We start from the raw sequence: 21,114 nt of genomic DNA on the forward strand, positions 1-21,114 counted from the left end.
CTGGCAGCTGTATCCTCCCTCCCCTCTCATCATGATCGCCACGATGAAGATGTGAAACATTTCCATCCCTCCAGAAACTGTCCTTATGCCCTTCTGTAGTCACTCCCTCCCCACCCTTCCTCTGGCAACCACTGATTTGCCTCCTGTCACTTACATAAATTAGATTTCACTCTCCGATCTGACTTCCTTTAGTTTAGGTGATGTTTCTCTGTTGTTTTTCTGCTTTTATTTTATTAATTTCTTTAAAAGTTTTTCAAAAATCATATTTTTATATTTAAAAATTGTGGTAAAACATACATAACAAAGCTTAGAATTATAACCATTTTTAAGTGCCCAGTTCAGTGGCATTAAGTGCATTCAGTGTTGTGCAACCGTCCCCGCCATCCACCTCCAGTCTATTGCGCTGATTTCTGCTCTTTTTATTATTTTCTCTCTTCTACTTATTTTGGGATTATTTTGTTCTTTGTCTGGCTTCTTAAGGCAGAAGATTAGGTCATTGATTTTAGATCTTTCTTCTTTCCTATAGTATAAGTACAGGCATACCTCATTTTATTGTGCTTCCCAGACACTGCATTTTTAGCAAATTGAAGGTTTGTGGCAAGCCTGCATTGAGCAAGTCTATTGACACCATTTTTCCAGCAGCATTGGCTCACTTTGTGTCTCTGTCACATTTTGGCAATCCTTAGACTGTTTGAAACTTTTTCATTATTATTGTATTTGTTATGGTGATCTGTGATTAGTGACCTTTGATGTTACTGTTGTAAAAGGATCTGTGACTCACTGAAGGCTCAGATGATGGTCAGCATTTTTTAGCAGTAAAGTATTTTTAAATTAAGGTATGTACATTGTTTTCTTAGACATAATGCTGTTGCACACTTAATAGACTACAGTATAGCGTAAGCATAATCTTCCTATGCACTGGGAAGCCAAACAATTAGTGTGACCTGCTTTATTGCGGTGGTCTGGAACCAAACCCAAGTACATCCAAGGTATGTCTATATTTGATGCTCTGCGTTTTCTGCATCCTACACATTTTGATATGTTTTCATTTCATTTGGTTAAATGTCTTGTATATGCATACTGTTTATATAATGTGTCTTTTCTTTCCCTCTCTGGCTTACTTCAGGATTTTCTCTTTGTCGCTGGATTTCAGCAATTTTATCATGATATGTGCTGGTGTGTTTTCTCTGTGCTCTGTTTGAAGTTCATTGCGTTTTATGGATTTGTGGGTTTGTATTTTTCATCAAATATGTGATTACTCCCATCATTATTTCTTCAAACGTACACCCTCCCTCCCTTGGACTCCTTGTTGTCCCACAGGTCACTGAGGTGCTGCTCAGTAGTTGTTTTTTTTTTTAACCCCGTTCTACCATTTAGTTTAGAAGGTTCCTATTGCTTTTTCTTTAAGTTCACTCATCTTCTATAGTGCCTGATTGGCGATTAAACCCATTTAGTGATTCTTCATTTCTAATGTTGTATTTTCTATTTCTAATAGTTCTATTTGGATCTTTTTTATATTTTCTATTTGTCTCTTCATTATGTTTATTTTCCTTTAAATGTTTGAGCATATTTACAATATCTGTTTTAAAGTCTTTGCTGATTCCATCTTCTATCTCATTTCTGTGTCTTATAGTTACTGAATTTCTTTCCTTGTTATAGGTCATGTTTTTATTTTCCCTCTTGCCTATCTAGTAACTTTTGATTGGATGCTAGATCTAATTTTTCTGCCCAAGTATTCTTCCTGTCTTGGTCAGCTTGGGCTGCCATAACAACACATCACAGGCTCTTTGGTTTAAACAAGAGAAATTTATTTTCTCCCCTTTCTGGAGGCTGGAAGTTTGAAATCAGTTTGCCAGCATGGTCAGGTTCTGGTGTGGGCTCTCTTCCTGGCCTGTACATGGCTGCCTTCCTGCTGTTTTCTCATGTGGCAGAGAGAGAGAACCCAAGCTCTGGTCTTTCCTCCTCTAATCATGGAGGCTCTACCCTCATGACCTCATGTAACCCTACTTACCTCCCCGCCTCCAAATACCATCACACTGGAGGTTAGGGCTTCAAGATATGAATTTAGGAGGGACATCTTTTGAGTCTGACATCTTTTGTTAAATCTTGTATGTGAGATTCATTCATGCTGTGGTACGTAATTGTAGATCGTTGATTCTCATTGTTGTGGAATATCCCATTGTGGGAATATATCATTTGAGTTATTTGCAGTTTTAGGCTATTAAGACCTGTTGAAGTAATATAAAAACCTACCAGGGTTGGGGACCCGAATTATAGGGATGTCCTGGGGTTCGTGTGGCTGAGCTGAAGGAAATCCTGTCTAGGTCCAGATGGTTTCAGTGTGATAGTTTAGTGCAGGACTTGGCAGACTACGGCTCGCAGGCCAAACCTGGCTGTCTGCCTGTTTTTGCACGTACAACTTTACTGGAACACACTGCTGTCCGTTCGTTTACGTATTACCTGTGGCTGCTTTCCTGCTATAACGGCAGAGTGGAGTGGTTGAAACAGAGACCTTCTGGCAGGCAAAGCTGAAAACACTATCTGGCTTACAGAACTGTCAACCCCTAGCTTAGTATCTTGTTCTCTACTCATTGTTAATCACTGAAATGTGCCAGCGATGGCAGGGGCTGGGGTGGGGTGAGGCTGGGGTGGGGGTTCCTTCTCTCCATTGCCTGGAGCGCTGCCTGTAACCTCCCTTGGAGAACTCTGCCTCCCTGCCTTCCTTTCTTTCAAAGGCTGATACAGTCAGATTCCTGGGCAGGGTGTGGTGGGCGTGAGCTCCCTGCTATCAGGGAGCACGGAGATTATGTGGAAGCTGCCCCAGAGCCCTGTGGGTAGTCCTCCCCACCTCCTCCTCGGGCCCCTCGCAGGAGTTCACTGGCTCTGCGGGAAGGGCACATGTGCTTCTTCTGGTTTTCAGAACCACCCTTCCGGCAGGAGGAAGAGCTGGTGTGTGATAGCTGTGTGACCCTGAGCAAGGCACCATCCTGCCCTGGGCCCATTTCCCTCCGGGAAAAGAAGCTGGGTTTTAGCGTCCCTTCCAGCTCCCAGAACTTCCAAACTCCCACAAAGAACTGGCTTGGTTTAAGCTTTTTTTTCATGTGGGACTGTTTTGAAAGAGGCGTTTCTTTTATGCTCTGTTTAGGGTCCAGAGTGATCGCAGTCTGGAGGGGCAAGGCCTCCTGATCCCGACAGATGTCCTGGGACTCCCCCTCAGTGCACTGGCTCTCAGGGCCAGGTTGGGTCTAGGGTCTGTGCCCTCTGGTGTCCTTTCTAGTGACCACGAGCATCTCTGGTGTTCCCTGGACTCCCCAGGCCTGGACTCCGGATTTCCAGTTCTGGAGAGTGAGTGCCAGGACTGTTGGGTTTCCACCTGGCATGATTTATGGTGGCAGAGCTTAGGCAGTGGGAGGTGCAGAGGCCCTTGGAGATCATTGGTCTCTACCTGTTCAGTTTTGCAGGTTGGCAGACTGAAGTCCAAGAGAGAGGGATGGCTTGCTCAGAGCCACAGGGTGAGTTAGGAACAGAGCTGAGACAGTTCTATCTTCTTCCACTCCCTGCCCTGTTTTCTTTCCATCATCCTTTCCCCACCTCACTTGAAAAGCCTCCAGAAGGCATCTGTTTCCTTAAACTCTGCTTTACTCTTGTCTCCAGAAGCCCAATGAAACAGATGCCTCTGGAAGGCAGGACCTTGTCTCAGGACAAAGCTGCAAGTCGTTGGGGGATGGTGCGCAGAGTGCTTTCAATCCAGCAAATGATTATGGCGTCTTGAGGGTCCCCACGGCCTCTGTTCTGCCTCCATGTCAGGGCAGGGCTCGCTCAGTGCTCCAGGGTAAGCACATCACTCGGGATACTTCTTTGAATTCTTACAACCCTCCTATGACCCAGGAAGGGTCATCCCCCTTTTGCAAAGAAAAACAGGCTCAGAGAAATTTCTGGACTCGCACAAGTCCTGTCACTTGTTGCAGGGTGGAGCCGGAACCAGGACCGGCTGACCTATGCTATTTTTTCAGTGCTGCCCTGGACTCCCTCGGGTCTCGGTGCTTACTCTTGGGTTTCCTTCTTGTTTTTTTCTGAGGCTCCCTCTGGTGGCCCAGGGGCAGGGGTTCTGTGAATGTCACCCTTCCTCAGCCAGGGGAGTCTGCAAGAATCAGGGGCCGGCAGGGCATGGCCTGAAAGCGTTTCGTGGCTGCTGGTGGTTTGTCTCGAGCTTGTGGAGGAAAGTCCTCTGGAGCCCGCAAGAATTGCCTAAGTGCTTTCACGCACTGAAGTGAAATCTTACAGGAGACCAAGCCCACTAAATCGTGGGTGATGAGGGGCTGCTTTTGACCTCCTTGGCGTTGGAATCCTCCTCCAGTCCAGCAGGGCCTGGCTACATGTGTACGCTTCCGCTGTGTCTGGGACCTGCTGGGTAAAGGCTTGCCCACTTGGTGAGTGGACTCCGTGTGGCTTCCGGAACAAGGCAGGGCTGGACCAGCCCAGAATGCCCCCCAGGAGACCTCTCACCTTCTTTCACAGGGGCCTTTGCCTAAGGTGGAGAGGTCACTACTGAATCTTCACAGTGACCCCCAAGAGGGCCTGACTGGACACAGAGTGATCCTCCCCACCTGATGATGTGGGACGTTGGCTTTAGGGTTGCACAGCTTAGAAGCCCCTCCTGCGGACTCCCACGCCGCCGGGCACTGTGACTGCCCCGTGTGGTGGAGGGCACAGGCTGGTGCCCGCTCTTCCTGCCTTGGGTGGCTGCCCTGTGGGCAATGAGATGACATGATGTCAGGGCAGAGAAATGCAGGTTTGTTTCTTGGCTTTGCCACCAGCTAGCTGTCTGACTTTAGGCAAATAACCAAATCGTTTTACATCGGAACTTTCCCATTTGAAAAATGGGGGTAATAGTACCAGTGTTATGGGGTGTGGAGGGCCTCTTTAGGTGTATTGTGTTTAATGCAACACCTGGCACCCAGGAAGGGGTGGTGCTACTTGCCCTGGTGACCACCTCAGGGTATGCACCTGATGGTCCAAGGCTGGCCTGCCTTTGGGCTTGGTGGGAGTTGGGCTCCATTCTTTGGGAAGGAATTTAATCAGGTCATAGAAGAGAGACAAAGGAGGTTACTCTGAGGCTGGAAGCCACCTTAACTGTCACTCCCAGATGGTTGGCAGCCAGGAGGACAGCCCAGCTCCATAGACCATCTGTCCCAGGGAGGTCCAGGGAAGGGTCTCCACGGGGAGCCAGGCAAAGCTGGCCAGAGTCCTGGATCATTCAGGGGGCTGTCGTGTGAGCTCCCAGACAGGTCACTTCCCCAGTTTGGTTCTCCCTCAGTCTCCTTGTCTCTAAAACAACTGTTGGTCCCTGAAGGTCCTGCCTTGGACCACTGTTCACTGAACCCATGATCTGACATGGGTCCCTGCCCCCCCAGTTCCTGTCTTTCTGGTGCAAAGTTAACTTTAGTTCTTCCTGTAAAACAGAATGGAAAAAAACACAAGCTCTCATTCTTAGAGCCCCGTTGTTGCGACAGAAGGAGAACTGGGTTGCGGTGGTAGGGAGCTGGTGTCTCAAGCTGACTGTATTCGGCGAAGGGTTTCTGAGGGGCAGACCTTCCTCACTGTCCCTCCTGGCACCGGGTGGTGGGTGGGTTGTCATGGAAAGTGGTTAGGCAACACTGAACAGAATAGAAAACATCGCTGCCCTCAGAGGGCTTAAGTGGGGGGGAGGCACAGTAGACAGACAGACAGCTCATGTGGTCTAGGATATGCGCCATGAAGAAGATCTAGCAGGGAAGATCAGGAGTGATGGATGGGGAGCGTCCACATAGCATGGCAAAGGGAGATGTGTTTGAGGAGGAGAAATTTGAAGAGACCTGAATGGAATGAGGGAGGAAGCCAGGAAGGGATATGGAGGAGGAACATTCTAGGCTGAGGGATCTAGTCAAGGCTCTGAGGCAGGGATGAGTTTGGTGAGTTCAAGAAACAGTAACAATACCAGGGTGGCCCAGAGAAGGGGATTGGGACCGGGGAGCCAGGTCGGAGATGGTGTTGGAGACACACGCCACAGCATGGCTGCCCATGTTCTCGTGGTCTACGGCAAGCAGTTTGAATTTTATTCTAAGCGTGAAAGGAAGTCATCGGAGCATTTTGAGGAGGGGAGTGATCTAGACATATTTTTAAAGGATTGTTCTAGTTGCTTGGGGACCTGTGGGGAGACGGTGGGGAGGCCCCTGCAGGGATGAAGCATGGACAGGTGGGAGCAGAGAGGGTATGCTATGTATTTTGAAGGTAGGACTAACAGAGGGGTCCTGATAGGTTGAATGTGGAATTGGAGGGAGAGAGCTGTCAAGCCTGAGGTCTAGGTTTTCTGTCTTAAATGAGTAGATGGTCAGTGGTGCCATTTAGTGAGAAGGGGAGAGGTGGGGAGGAGCTGATCCGGGGTTGGGAGACCACAGCTCCATTTGGGGGCACGTGGAGATTGAAATGTTACTAGTCATATTCAGTGGACAAGTCAAGTAGACCTTGGGGTGTTTGACTCGGGAGCAGCTATGGCTGGAGGTTAGGATTTGTGAGTCAGCCATGTTAGTTATGAGATCATCTAGAGGGATCAGGGAAGGGCAGGGGTCCAGGACTGAGCAGCGAGGTTCTCCAACATTTAGAGGGCTCTGAAAGACGAGGACAAACCCATAAAGGAGACTGAGAAGAAACAACAGGGAGGGTGGAAGACAATTGTGTGTGTACACTTGGTGTCCCCAAAGCTGAGTGCCTCAGTGACAGAGAGAATGACCAGCTGTGTTGGGTGAGATCAGGTAAGCTGAGGCAAAAGACGTGACCCCCCCCCCGCTTGGCAAGAGGGAAGTGAGTCATTGGAGACCTTGAGGGATGGTGGGGAGAGAGGCCTACGGGGATCGGGCAGGTAGTGACCGGTCACCTTCAGGCTTGCTTACCGTGCAGTGTCAGACACTCGGGAAGGGAAGGGAACTGGTCGTGTACCCCACCAAGGAAAACGAAGCCCTCTTCATCAACTCATTAATCTAATGGGAGGATGGAAAAGTGGGAAGTCAGCACAATGTGGTGGAAAGGACCACGTGTCGTAGAGCCTAAGTTCTGGCAGCAGAGGGATCTTTGCCCACGTGGCGCAGTGCTGTCTCCAGTGCTTGAGATGGTGCCTGGCACTTACTCAATGCCTGTTGAATGAATGAGTGAGTGAGTAAACGAATGAACTAAACAGAGGCTTGGGATCTGGGCCTTCTCACTTACTGCTTGGGATTGCTACTGAACTGAACTTGGGTTCGCTCACCCGACTTGCAGCAAAGCCAGTCCTTTTGCTGCCAGGTTGTGGTGAAGGGAAGTACAAGGTTTATCGCAGAGTGCCCAGCAAGGAGAATGGGCAGCTCGTGCTCAAAAGACCCAAACTCCCCGATGGCTTTCAGTCAAGGGTTTTTAAAGGAAATGTTAGGGGTGGGAGTTGCAGGGTATATGATTAACTTGTGGACTTTCTCCTGCTTGGTTAGTGGTGATGTAACAGGAAGATGGTTCGGGAATCTGAATCATCTACCTTCCGGTTCCAGTCAGTCTGGGATCCACATACCTCTTCAGGTCAGCGGGTCATCACCATCCTCTACAGGGCTGGGGGCGGGCGGTGGTCTTAGTTTCCGCAGAACAGCTCAAAGATAGTGTCATATTGTTATCTAAATCCCTTCTGGAGGAACCAGGGGTCCTGTGACTCTGCTCTTCGGGTGGGGGGAGCAGGGGAGGGGAGACCAACAAGAAGCCGCGGGCACAGAGGGGCTCATCGTACCCAAGAAGGCCCCGCAGGGCCCTGCTCGGTTTCAGTCACCCCTTTTCTTTGATATTCCTCAATCTTGAGGGAAACAGGGGCGAGACGAGAAAGGGAATAAAGTTGTGGATAGAGAGATTAATCATCAACTTGTCGGGGAAGTCTGTTTCAGAGGAGCTGTGTTTCAGAGGGACTCGGTTTCAGAGTTTTGGTCCTGGCCCTCTCGGCTCGCGTGCTGCTTTGTTAGGCGGGGGAATCAGGTCTTGGCAGGACTCCGTCACTTGGGGTCCACAGACTGCTGTGGGAACCAGCAGTAAGGAGTCTGAGAACCCTCTGAAATTCCCTCCAAAACATTGGGCATGTGCACATTTTCTGAAAGTGGCCTGTGACCCAGAGGAGGTTGGGAACTCCGGGGCTTTCTCTGAAGGCCCTTCTTCCGAGTCCAGCCTGCTAGGGCTTGCGGTGAAGTAGACAGGAGTATCCTAAAGCTGGAGAATACACTTGGGAAAGTTGCAGCCACAGAGAACCTTGCCCTGTTGTTTACCGAGAGGTCCTGATAAATGGCAGCAAAATGCCAGCAGAGTATAAAGCAGTGAAGCAGAAAGATACGGGGCTGCTTAATTTGTAGAGGCCACGTGGTGTTTGTTTTCTATGGAACAGTCCTCCCGGGTGTAGGCATCTGTGGAGTGTATTTGGGGGTCCCTTTTTGTCATGGTGCATGTGAGGCACCTTAGCCCTGGTGGGTTCCTGTGGGTAGGAGGTCAGGTTTGGGGGGCACTGCTTTTCTGGGGTGAGCACTTGGCCTGGTGCAGGCTTCTTTTAATTCGGTAACATAACCAGGCATTTCCTGAGCGCAGGCATGCCCTGCAGTGCCGAGTGTAGGTACCACAGTGAGGAGCCTGAGCCTTGCCAGCAGATGGCCTGGGCGGCTGCTTGTCTGTGCTTGGAGTCTGTCTCCGGGGCTGGAGGCCCGAGGTGGGCGGCACAGGGGGTGCTCTGTCCTATGCAGGGCTTCACCTGCACTGGGAGCCCATGAAGGCTCCTGGGGCAGCCATCATGAGGGGTGATGCCTTCTTACACACCAGATAGTGCATTGAAATGAGTAGGGGGCTTGTGGAATGGGTAAGAAATGGGGCGTGGCCTGATGTCTCTTAACTCCATAGTCTCACCTGGACAGAATCTGCTCCGAGATCTTTGTCTCTGCTCTCCAGAGCATGGGGACAGCTGGGGTTGAAGGAATTTGTCCCAATGGTCAGGGAAGATAGGTGTGGGTTATCTGAAGAGCCTCACCGTCCTGTTGTTCTGGTGTAGAGTCCCTGTCATCTGCAGGGGCCAAGGGGGCCGCCTTGCCCTTGTTCTGCCCAGCCTGGACACGAGCCAGGAACACCCCCTGACTAGCAGTGTGGTCCCTCCTATGAGAAGCATGTTCGTGGAGCTGGTTTCTGACCTCACTTTCTCTCTCTCTCTTCCCCCTGTGCCTGCTCAGTTGGCTGGAGTTGTCTTCCTCGGTGTCGGACTATGGGCGTGGAGCGAAAAGGTAGGTGTGACTGTCACTAGGACCCTGAGCATCAGTCCGCCATGTTTGTTTGTCCCTTCCTCCAAACTCCTCCCTGACGAGCCTCTCTTGTGCAGGGTAATGGTTCGTAGTCATTAATCTTTACAGAGCCGGCTCTTGGAAGTTACTGAACTTATGATGAAAACTCCTGGGGTCCTGCTGCTGGCCCTGTTTCCCCGTGGTAGGGTCGCTGCTAGAGGTCAAGGTTGGGCTGGTTGGGATTTTGAGCCCTGTGAGTGTGGGGAGCCCTCTCTCCTGTTACCAGAAGCCCTGAGTCACCCTGGGGCATGTCTACAGCTGTGTCCAGGGCAGGCCTGGGGCTACCTTCTGGAATGGACCCTGTCTGTGCCTCTGGGAGCCAGCAGGACCCTGAACACAGTTGTGTTGATTCCTGAAGCTCTTGTTCTTGTCCACGCGAAGGACCCCTGAGTCAGGGAGCAGGGCTCTGGGATGTGCCCCCTGGGTGCCCTGTAGGCACCTTTGAATCTCCTTGCCCAACCTGTAGAGGAGAGGGGAGGAGAGAAGACCAGGCTCTTACTGTCCGGAAGGACAAGGGGCAGTTGGAACTCCAAGGATGGGACTAGACCCGGTGTGGGCAGGGTGGAGCTTTGGTGCCACATTTTGCTCTGCAGGTAGGTGGGCGCTGGGGAAGTAGAGAGACCAGGCTGGAAACAGTGGGAGCTAAAGCTTCCTCTTGAGTCTCAGGCCCAGGGCCCTCTGTTCCTTCAGTGGAATCTCCTTCTGCTTTCAGGAGGAGGAGACAGGACCGCTTAGGTCTGTGGGCTTTCTTGCCATGGCCTTAGGAACTGGATACGGTCTGCCTTTGGGTTTGGGCCCCTTTAAGAGCTTGTAGTGCAATGTCACTTTGCCCTAGTGACCAAGAAGCTGGTGCAAACCATGACTCGTAGTGCCACCGTGTGACCACCTCCGGAACAGCAGCATCTCAGCCAACGGAGCCCTGAGCCTAGGCCTGGCTACCCTGGCTCCCTGATTCTAGCTGGGTGCCTGGTCCGGCTGCTCTTTTCTCCATCCTCCTTTGAATCCTGTAGAACTGCTCTGTCCATTTCAGTTGCCATTAGCCAGATATGACTAATTATATCTAAATTAATTAAAATGAAATACAAATTAAAATTCAGTTCTTTAGTTCCACCAGGTCACATTTCAAGTGCTCAATAGCACATGGGACCAGTGGCTACCATTGTGAACAGTGCAGATATAGAACATCTGCATCATCACAGAAAGTTAGTGGATGGCGCTGCCTTCGCCTGTCCTTGGCGGGTGTGCTGTTCACAAGCGTGTTCATGTTGAAGCTGTTTTCATCTCAGGATAGTGGGGTGCTCCATGAATCGAGTGCAAAGTCAATCACCAGATGGCCAGAGGCCAGGGCCCTGGGGTGCCTTGACCACGGACCAGAGGGCCCCTCAGGGCCTCTTCCACCCCAGGCCTGGTGTCAGTACCCTGCAGGCTACAAAAGAAGTGTGGGGTCTGCCTGGGAGGCGGTCACAGCCTAGATGGAGACCAGGAACAGGAGAGTGGCTGGGGGCTGGCGTAGGCAAAGATCTACTGGGCAGAGGGGCCTCTAAGGGGGCAGGTGGGGAGGGGCCGTGCCATGCCGTGGCTTTTAATGACAAGACTGAGGCTTGGAAGGCAGGTCCCTGTCCTCATTTAGGTCCGGACACAGCCCCCCAGGGCACCCTCGACTCTCTTTGAAGCTGATGTTACCCTGCTTTCTCTGCCTCTTTCAGGGGGTGCTGTCCGACCTCACCAAAGTGACCCGGATGCATGGCATTGACCCTGTGGTTCTGGTGCTGATGGTGGGCGTGGTGATGTTCACGCTGGGTTTCGCTGGCTGTGTGGGGGCCCTGCGGGAGAACATCTGCCTGCTCAACTTTGTGAGTGGCCCTGGACACGCGGGTGGGAGGAGATAGGGAGGTAGGGGTGTGGGCTCTGCCGGGCAGGCCTAGCCCTTATCTGGGGGGTGGGTAGCAGCTCTTATGAGCCTCCCTCAGGATCTGGCAGTGGGGGGAGGAGGCAGCCCTTGGTGCCCTGCTGCCCAATGAAAGGTAAGGTTTCAGGGAACAGTCAGATGAAACAGACCCTCATCTCTGGAGAGGTTGGGCCCCTCTGGATTTTATCTCCTAGTGGGCAGAGTCGGCTGCTCTCTGGCCTGCTCTCCTCCCCTTCCCTTGCCTTTCATCTCCCTTAAGAAGTCCCAGTTGTTTGTTTGCTACTCACCTTTGCCCTTCCTGGCTAAGATCAAAAGATGTCAATAATGTTAGGAAATCTTTTCCCTCCTCCAGGGTGTGTGAAACTGTTGGCTGTGCAATGCAGAATGCTTAATTTCCTGGCAGAACTTCGAGTTACTAAGAGTTTAGTTTTATACTTAGGTACACATTCATTTTGAAATGCATTCAGCTAAAATTAAATAGCACCTGGTGGGGAAAACACATAATTGTCTTTTGCACTATAGTTTTTGTTGAATTTATTAGATCAAGCCTTTTTTTTCTGGGCTTCATTTAGAAAGCAAAACACGTGGGCTTTTTTTCTGTTAAAGATTATGTTTGGTTACCTTGCTTCTCTATGAATGGAGAGTTCACTCTGGAGGGCCTTATGTGTGTGTATGTTTGTACACTGGAGGGCCTCATGTGTGTATGTTTGTACACGTGCACGTCTTATTTTGAGATATTGTTGGTTGTGGCATAGCTGCTTAGTGTGCTGTATGGCCAGTGATAACAGCTGTGATAACTTGAGCTCTACAGGCTGGAGCCCCGCCTTGATGGGAGGGGGTGTGGACCTGTGACTGCAGTGGCCTTTACACAATTCCACCACTATTGTGGCCAGGGACAGCTGTGCTTCTGCAGAGGTTTTTATGCAGTTGACTATCATATACACACATACAGAGTAGGTACTGATAACGTTAGCAACTCCAGAGTTGTAAAGAGCCCTGCCAGGGAACTCAGATGTCCTGTATCTAAAGTATGTAACCTGAGTGAACCTCAGCTTCCTTATCCCTAAAGTAGGAGTAACAAGTTTCTAGCAACTGGGTTGGTTGTATGTGCGAGGAGAGTGGTCAGATAGCGTGTCTGGAGCACAGTCTCTGCCCTGAAGGAGCTGATACCTGGTGGGGTAGGATAGCCATTCATTCCCGTGATGGAGTTTCCTTGGAGTGGGGGCTACTTCATAGGAGGTGGTTGGTACATTGTCTTGGAGCTTTCTCATACTTTCACTCATCTGACTCTTACCAACAATGCAGCAGTGTGAGTAAGGATGAGTTGCCCAGAGTACCCAGCTAATAACGTGGGCTTCCCCAGACTCCAACGTGAGTCTCTTGGGTGCCGAGCTCGTGCTGTTCGCAGCAGGCAGAGGTTCTGGGTCGGACAAGGATGCGCGTCTGGCTGGGAGGCCAGAGGTGTAGTGACTTCTGCTCCTGTGCTTGTCCCCCTGCAGTTCTGCAGTGCCATTGTGCTCATCTTTTTCCTGGAGCTGGCCGTAGCCGTGCTGGCCTTCCTGTTCCAGGACTGGGTGAGGGACCGGTTCCGGGAGTTCTTCGAGAGCAACATCAGATCCTACCGGGATGACATTGACCTGCAGAACCTCATCGACTCCCTTCAGAAAGCTGTAAGCACCACCTTCTCCCTGATAGAGCTTGGCTTTCCTGGCTTCAGTCTGTGTGCATGGCTCGGGGCCCAGGCTGGTAGGGAACACTGGGCCTTCCCTTCTCAGCTCTGCCCACAGCCGGGAGGCCAGGGGAGGTGCTCCCCCCCAACTCTGGTCAGGTTAGCTTTGTCTGCTTGTGGTTGCTGGCGGGCCAGGCTTGCTCTCAGGGTGCCCTCCCCCATTTGCTTTGGGCAGGCAGTCCAGCTACACCCACGGCCACCCTACCCTCTACCCCCGCAGGGCCCGGGTCTCTCCAGCCCTGGCCACGCAGGCGGCTGCAGTCTCCTAGGTGCTGTGTGTGCTGAGGGGTAGAGCTGGGCGCGTGACTCCCCGACTGAGGCTATTCTTGTCCCCTTCCTCCTCGGGACCTTTTCCCCTTCCTGTTTGGGAGGGCAGAGCTGCCTGGAGGAAGGTTCTTCAGATGGAGAGGAATGTGACCTCCCTGGACACTGTTCCTGGGGGTTTGTCTAAGCAGTCCCAGGCTGTGGCCTTTTCTCTGTCAGGCCTTCCTCCCCCTTGTGTGTGGCTGTACCTGGAGGCTGGGACCACTGCTGTCCCCCATCCCTGCCACCCCTCCCGCCCCCCCAGCCCCAGGAGAAACCAGCTCCCCACCGTGCCAGCCTGTGCAAGGTTGTTGTTTGATCTGTGCTCTGCCAGAAAACCTAGCTTCCTCAGGAACTTTTTATATGGAACCCTTTTGTTCTGAGGAGTAAATAGAAGAGCATTAAAAATAACTATGAGCTGTTCTCCTTATTAACCAGAGCTTGTTTACTCCTTATTTCATGTATTGTAGGATCCCACAAAACCCATTTATGTGATCAGAGATCCTTCCTGTGTCGTTAGATCCTTCCTCTGTTGTTAGATCTCTTCCGTGTTCGTCTGCGAAAGTCCCCATCCCACCCTCTCCTGACATCACTGCCCCCTGTGCCTTTTCCTTTTCTATTCAAGGCTGCCATTCTCTCTTCACTTCCACATAACCTTGGGCTTGCTGGTGTCAAGGATGCCAGGGTGGTTCCTCTCTGCACTGGCCTCAACGACATTGTAGTTTTCTCCACTGCCTTCCTCTCCTTTTAAAAGATACCTTTCCCTAGAGATTCAGTAAATGATGGAGCTTCCTCATGGTAGAATATCAGGTAGTCGTTAGAGCACCTGGAACCACGGAGGACAGGGGCAGGGGAGGCGGGCTTTTTACCTTAGAACCGAAAGTGAAGCCAAAATCCTGGTTGTGGGCCTGTGATTACGGCCATAACCGTGACAGCTGTAAGGGCAAGGGTGAAAACGACATCTGCTCTCGGATTGGGACGCCGCTGACGTCACAGTGCTGCTTTCACTGCGTTTGGTTTTACGATTTTTTAGACAAATGGGGTTTTTCTTTGCTGCCTCACCAGATAGCGGGGGCTTCTGGGAAGGGAGGGTGGAGACCCTGGGTCAGGGCAGAGCTTTGATTGCCTTACCTTTCACCCCAGTCATAACTCTCCTTGGGAGTAGACTTCAGCAGCTGTTTCCTGTAAAGAGGCACGAAAGGTGACTGGGGTCAGCTTGGACCTTTCCTGGGGAGGAAAGCACACTGCCCACAAAGAGGTGTTCTCTCGGGGGGCAGTAGAGGACCACATCAGAAGGAGAGCGAGAAGCCCGCTCTCCCGGGTTGGGGGTCAGTTGGGGAGGAAGGGAAAGTTCCAGGGTGAGGAGGGAGTGGAGCTGACTCCAAGGGCACTGCCGAGCCGGCCTGGTGTGTTGGGCCCCGACAGGACCTGGACACAGTTTCCTTCTTAAGGGTCCACTCGGGTCACCTCGCTCACTTCTCAGTGATGGTAGGTCCGTGGGGTGGGCTTCGATTTCTCTGTGTGATACACAGAGGTGCACTGAACCCCATGTCCCTAAGACAGACACCCTACGTGGGGCAACGACAGCCCTGGCTCAGAGCCCCGACAGTTCTCGGCTTTATGATTGCAGAACCAGTGCTGTGGGGCATATGGCCCTGAAGACTGGGACCTCAACGTCTACTTCAACTGCAGTGGCGCCAGCTACAGCCGCGAGAAGTGTGGGGTGCCCTTCTCCTGCTGTGTACCCGACCCCGCGGTGAGTCTGCCCGAGCATGGACGGTCCCTCTGGAGCGGAGCAGTTCCTGCCTCCCTGAGGGCTCTGGCTTCTTCTCTTCTGCAGATGGATTGAGTGCCCGGCTCCCCCTCCACTCGCCTCAGGGCTCTTGCAGCTCTGAAATCCTATACCTATAAATTCCATAAGTGTTTTTGCATGGCCCACCCTGGCTCTGGTGTGCTGGGTGAAGCAGGCAAAAAACAGTGGTCCCCCTCCCGTGAGGGGCTCTCACTCAGGGGTGCCTGGACAAGATGCTGTGAATATAATGAGCCCTGGTCTCCTTTCTCTGGAGAAAACAAACACTCAGTCAGCCCTCCGAAGCCCTGGGCGGTGGCATACATCGCCATCTGGGGGTGGTGCAGAATTCTTTCACTGTTCTTTCTTCTTCACCTGTCTTCATCCCCAGGCCACAGACCACATCCTTGGGTTCCAGAAACTGAGCTCTTCGGTGGCCCCGCCCCGTTTTTTTGGCCACGCTGCACGGCTTACGGGATCTTAGTTCCCTGACCAGGGATTGAAACTGGCGCCACAGCAGTGAAAGCGCCGAGTCCTAACCAATGGACTGTCAAGGAATTCCCTTGGGTGTCCTTGAAGGAGCACTGAATGTTTGCCCAAACCTAGCCTGAGCAGAAGGGAGCCCCTACGGCCGTCAGTACCATCACACTGCCTGGTGCTGGGCCACGGGGCTCTAGGCGCGTTCCCCAGCCCGGGAGGGGCTCAGGTCTGCAGAGGCTGCACAGCGGTGTCTGACATCTCCACCATGACTTTGAAATCTTTAGCAAGTGTAGCTTTTCCCTTCTAGCTCAGGGATTGGCAGACTACAACCCCTGCACCAGATCTGGCCTGCTGTCTGTTTTTGGATGACTTGTGAGCCATGAATGGTTTCAGCCGTTTTAAGTGGTTGAAAATAAATCAAAAGAAGGATAATGTTTTGTGCCACGTGAAAATCATGAAATTCAAGCTTCAGTGTCCATAAATAAAGTTTTATTGAAATACAGCCATACTTGTTCATTTACATATTGTCAATGGCCGCGTTCATGCTACAACAGCAGAGTTGAATAGTAGCTACGTAGGTGGGTTTGAAATATTTACTATCTTGCCCTTCACACAAAAAACTTGCCAACCTTTGTCCTAGCATGGAAGGTTAGTTGGCAGCATGATGGAAGGGCATGAGCTGTAATGGAATTGGTGCAGGTGTTTGCTGGTGTTTGGTTGTGACTTTTCTAGAGCTTTCTACCACCGGATTCTGGAGCACAAAAATGACTAATCTTTCTGCTTTTCTTACAGCAAAAAGTTGTGAACACACAGTGTGGCTATGATGTCAGGACTCAGGTGAGAGCTCCAGTGCATATGACTTTGAATTCTTCAGGTTTATCCTCTAGGGTCCAACTTCCCGATTTAGCACAAGTGCAAATTGGAGTGGGAAAGCCAGGGGAGACTAAGCTCAGAGGTGCCACCTAAGCTGGGAACCAGGCAAGCGGGAGCATACGGCCACGCACACGCCTTCCCTGAGCCGCTGGCAAGACAAGATTCATAGGAACAGTAATGGGTGTGATATCGAGCTCTGTGAACCACAGTCACAAAATCTAGCACTTGCTACGTTAGTGGAAAGAAGATGGATGAAAGTTTGGGGGAACAAAGACGACATGTTTAAGAGGCCCTTGGAGTCCCAGGAGGTGTCTGTTATGTAGGGGTTCAGGATGGAGTTGCAGGAGGCACATGGCTTGGTCCAGCCGCCATTATGGAGGCAATGCTAACAGGGAGGGAGATAGGCTCAGGGCAGGAGCAGGGCTCAGCCCTCTAAGGGCTTCCTCAGGCCGTACGGAGTGTGCGCTTGGACGTGAAGAGGCGAGGACCCACCCCAGTCCTTGCTCTGGTGGCCTCTGGTGATGTGAATGACAGCTGTTCTGAAGGAGAGGGATCTCGGGGAAACTGCAGGCACCCTGCTCTTGGCCGTGGACACTAGGGATGTGACCCTCCAGGCTGGGAAACCTCAACTCCCACTGCAGTGAGCTCCGCTTCTTAGCGGTGGGCCTATGTCAACATCAGCTTCTTCAGTGACCCATTTCCTCGCCACTTGCATCAGTTGCTAGGGCTGCTGTAAAAAAGTACCCAGGCCCTGCGGTTAGAATAACAGAGATTTAATTTTCTCGTAGTTCTGGAGGTTAGAAGTCTGAGGTCAAGGCCTCAGCAGTGTCGGTCCCTTCTGAGGCCCCTCTCCTTGGCTTGGATGGTGCCTCCTCTTCCCTGTGTCCTCACATGGGCTTCCCTCTGTGTCTGTCTGTGTCCTAATCTCTTCTCACGAGGACACCAGTCATATTGGGTTAGGGCCAACTCCAATGACCTCATTGTAATTTATTTACCTCTTTAAACAGCCTCTCTCCAAACACAGTCACATTCTGAGGTCTTGGGGGGTTAAGACTTCAACATAGGAATTTTAGGGGGACATAATTCAGCCCCTAACACTGCTAACGAATGAACGTTCCGTCAGTGTTTCATGGGTGAGGCTGATAGGGGAGGGGGGCCGGGGCTGACTGCTGTGTTCGGGGTGGGTGAGGACACGGTGTCTGCCGAGGCCACATCCCTGTGTGCTGACTGAGCCTCCGCTAGGGTCGACTTCAGCCTGTTCCTGCTGGCTCTGCTTCTTGGAGCCAGGCTCACCTGGGCTCGGGGGTACACTCTGAGAAGCCATTGTCCCTTCCCTCTCCTGACTCAGAAGACGCTGAACCCTCTTTCCCCAGTTTCTCTCTTTAAGGCACATTTTCCTTCCCCAAGCCCTCATCCCCCTCCCCTTTCTCCAGACGTGGGCTGTGGAGGTGTGTTGAACAAGCTGACCTTGAAATGTGTGGAGGCCCTAAGAGAAAGGGCTTAAAGATCACAGCCAGGGAGCCTTTGCTTAGACAGGTTATAAAATGCGAACGGCCCGGGGAGGGGCAGAGACCGAGGCAAATAGACGTGTTTCTCCTGGAGAGTTCTGTCTGTCCGTCTGTCCTCGGCACCAGCCTCCCAGATCCCTCGTTCCCCCCCACCCCCGCCGAGCTTTGCTCTGCCCCCGGCGGGAGCCCTCTGGGGATCCAGGGTGGGGACGGCCTGCGTGTCTCGGGCTCAGGCCGCTGTCCTGTTTCCCTGCAGCTGAAGAGCAAATGGGACGAGTCCATCTTCACGAAAGGCTGCATCCAGGCGCTGGAGGGGTGGCTCCCACGGAACATCTACATCGTGGCCGGTGTCTTCATCGCCATCTCACTGCTGCAGGTTTGCCCCCGCTGCCCTTCGTGGCTTCCTCTCCCCTTGTGGCCGCACCTGTTCCCTTGAGCCAGATTTCACACTGGGAAAGGTGCTGGTGGCCGAGGGCGCATGAGGCCCGGGGTGAGTAGGCTGCCTAGTGTCTCCCGGGAGAAGAACTGGCGGGAGAAAGTCAAGAATTCAGTGAATCAGAAAAACCAGGAGTTTTTCCAGGGTTGCCCAGGGCTGGGAGGAGAAGCCGGCAGCCCCCAAGGCAGCCTCGGAGGCAGCTGAGGCTGCTGCTCTGTGGAAAACCCACCATTTAGAAAATGTTCGGCTCTGACCTTGCCTTGAAGAGGGTGACTGGGGTGGACTCGGGGTCACCAGCCATCCACGCACCTTTTTCCTCCTTCACTCAGTGGTTGACTGATCTCAAAGGAAGGCCGAGAGACAGAAGCATCTGGAAAAAGAAAGAAAAAAATTTACTTGCAAAGCAGGCAAGGATCTCTTACTTCAGAAGGCCTGGCCCATCAGATACCAGCCACAAGAGGGATTGAAAGTGGGGGGTGAGGGGAGCAGAATTCCTCAGATCACCAAGTTCACATTAGTCTGTTCCTGGTAGGAAAAGATCAGCCTTCCCACGTGATTATCCTGGTCACTGAGGTCGGGGTGTAGCTTCAGACACCAGCATGGCCCAAATCGGGGACAGTCTTGTTTTTATGGTGGAATCCAGGTTTGCAGGAAACATTCGAGATTTGGTATTTGGGGAATCAGAACCAGTCAGGGTGACCCTGTCATTTTCCGTTTCACCCCGGGTACAAAGCGAGTCGCGGCCTGTGATATGGGATGTGCGTGGTCATGTTGCAGGCAGGGCAGAACGTCCGTTTTGCTTCTGTGGTGCCTGCTGTTTGCCCCTTCTAGGCTTTAGGGAAGATCCCACTGTTCTTCACGCAGCAAAGCAGAGCCCGGGCTCGTTTGTTTTAGCTGTGGGTTGGTCTCGTTTGGCCACGTGCCCAGTTGCTGCTCTCTGTCTTCAGCCTCTGCGGGTGGGTGTGGAGGTGATGGGAAGTGCGGGGTGCCCTGCCCCACCTCCCCCTCGGCCCCGATGCTGACGGCCCCTGCCTCTGCCGGCTTTGTTGTCAGATATTTGGCATTTTCCTGGCGAGGACCCTGATCTCGGACATTGAGGCAGTGAAGGCAGGCCACCACTTCTGAGGAGCCACAGGTGGGCGAGCAGAGCTGAGCCACGCCGTGGAGGCCGAAGCCCTTCACCGCCATCAACTTCACGTCCAGAGGGAGAGAAACGGACGCACCCAGCCCGAGCCAGCGCCCCGCCTTCAGCATCCACGTGACATGATCTCTGTTTCTGCTTGCTGGTGCTGGAGACCCAGGGGCCCCCTCTCACCTGCACAGACTTGTGACCAGCAGCCCCGCTGGGGTCTGCCTGGAGTCAGAGGGTATGTCTTTAAGTGGGGGAGGTGACTCTGAGGGACAGACGGCTCTGGTGGCTGCACCCTGGCCTCCTCACCGCTCATGTCATTGGTGCTGGCCTAGGGGGCAGCCACACCTTCTGTGGCCCTCTGAGTGCCAGGGGGGCTCGCAGTGTCTGCACAGGTCGGGGTGTTGGCAGGATCCTCGGCCATGTCAAGTGAAGTAAGCCTGAGCCAGTGCGGGGGCTGGTGCCACGGGAGTGCCTCGTCCATCGTCCCCCGGCGCCCAGGGCGGGAACTGTCTCCAGCCTCAACAGCATTATGCCCTGAGGGCACGAGGGGGCAGTGGGCATGGCTCTCCTGCGGAGTCAGCTCTCCTTTTCCTGAAGTGTGTAAATAGCTTATTTATAGGGCAGGAATGTTCTCACACCACATCTTCATTTCCTCTGGCATTCTCCTCTCAACAGCCTTACGCGGCGTCTGGGACTGACGCCGTCCCTTTCAGTTCCCTTGAGTGTCCCACGAACCAGCTCCAGCAGCTTCTCCATATCACCCCTAGTAACCCAGCTGCACATACATGCTCCCCCTTCGTCTGTGCACCCCCCACATGCATACCCCCACTCCCCTCCCAACTTGGCCTCACTGTCTTCTGGTCTTGGTGCTACTGAAACTGTTACCCGGAACTTGAATCGTGATCCTGACCCTCCCCCACTGCAAGGCCGGGGAGCCCCAGCCAGAGATGGCCAGCTGGACCCCTTTGGCCAGGGCTCCTCTCCAGGCCACATGCTGAGGGCCGGCTGGCCGGCCTGGCATTAGCCTCTCCCTGGAAAGAGAAGCCCCATAGCCAGGCCCCTGGGCCAAGCCACGGACCCCAGCCTGCAGCTGCGTAGAGGCTCAGACGTTTCGTTGCTCACTTTCATGGTGACCTTCCACCCCCTGACGGGGATATCTGTGGTCACCGTGTCCACCTCTCCTGTCAGGGCTATTGGGGGCTTGCTGTTGGAAATGAAGTCTGTCTTATGTACTGAATAACCCCCCAGGCGTAGCTGGGGCGTTTGTGCATCTTTGGCTGGTCTACACTCTAACGCCTCTCTGGATCTCGTACCAGTTCTGTCCTCATCGTTCAGGGATGGAGTGCCACCTTCACATACTTGCCGAAGTGTACATGCTAATGTGGTATATACTGGTGGGTGTTTGTTGATGATGTTGGTTTTGTTTTGTTTTTTTACAATTTTCTCTGTAGACTAGGGGAAGAATGCTTGTGTTTTTAGGAAGTGTGATGCTTTTCTTTGACTGCCAAACTCTTTTATGGAATATATCTTTATATTAATGCTGTTGTTGTGATTGTTTTTGTTCTGGGTCATATCAAGATGGCATTAAGCATCTCAGTG

The 21,114-nt window shown here is 52.4% G+C and overlaps 1 protein-coding gene across 6 annotated transcripts in view; it reads left to right on the forward strand.

Annotated features, from left to right (window-relative positions):
- TSPAN14 (tetraspanin 14) overlaps positions 1-21,053 on the forward strand; it is a 55,042-nt gene extending 33,989 nt beyond the window's left edge. For 3 of the 6 annotated variants that reach the window (XM_022591018.3, XM_022591017.3, XM_022591016.3), the window contains exons 3-10: positions 9,249-9,299; positions 11,063-11,209; positions 12,765-12,935; positions 14,928-15,053; positions 16,359-16,403; positions 18,204-18,323; positions 18,713-18,790; positions 19,437-21,053. In XM_022591018.3, the coding sequence (XP_022446726.1) occupies positions 9,249-9,299; positions 11,063-11,209; positions 12,765-12,935; positions 14,928-15,053; positions 16,359-16,403; positions 18,204-18,323; positions 18,713-18,790; positions 19,437-19,508 (810 nt within the window). In that variant the 3' untranslated portion in view covers positions 19,509-21,053. Of the gene's footprint in view, positions 1-3,891; positions 4,431-9,248; positions 9,300-11,062; positions 11,210-12,764; positions 12,936-14,927; positions 15,054-15,477; positions 16,069-16,358; positions 16,404-18,203; positions 18,324-18,712; positions 18,791-19,436 lie in introns of those variants that run through there. The other 3 variants (XM_022591020.3, XM_089897777.1, XM_089897778.1) reach the window with 3 other exon arrangements.
- Positions 21,054-21,114: the final 61 nt, after the last annotated feature.

The sequence above is a fragment of the Delphinapterus leucas genome, chromosome 16, assembly GCF_059928025.1.
Source record: "Delphinapterus leucas isolate spDelLeu-1000000601 "Yukka" chromosome 16, BTC_Dleu_Yukka2, whole genome shotgun sequence".
In the NCBI taxonomy this organism is placed as follows: Eukaryota; Metazoa; Chordata; class Mammalia; order Artiodactyla; family Monodontidae; genus Delphinapterus; species Delphinapterus leucas.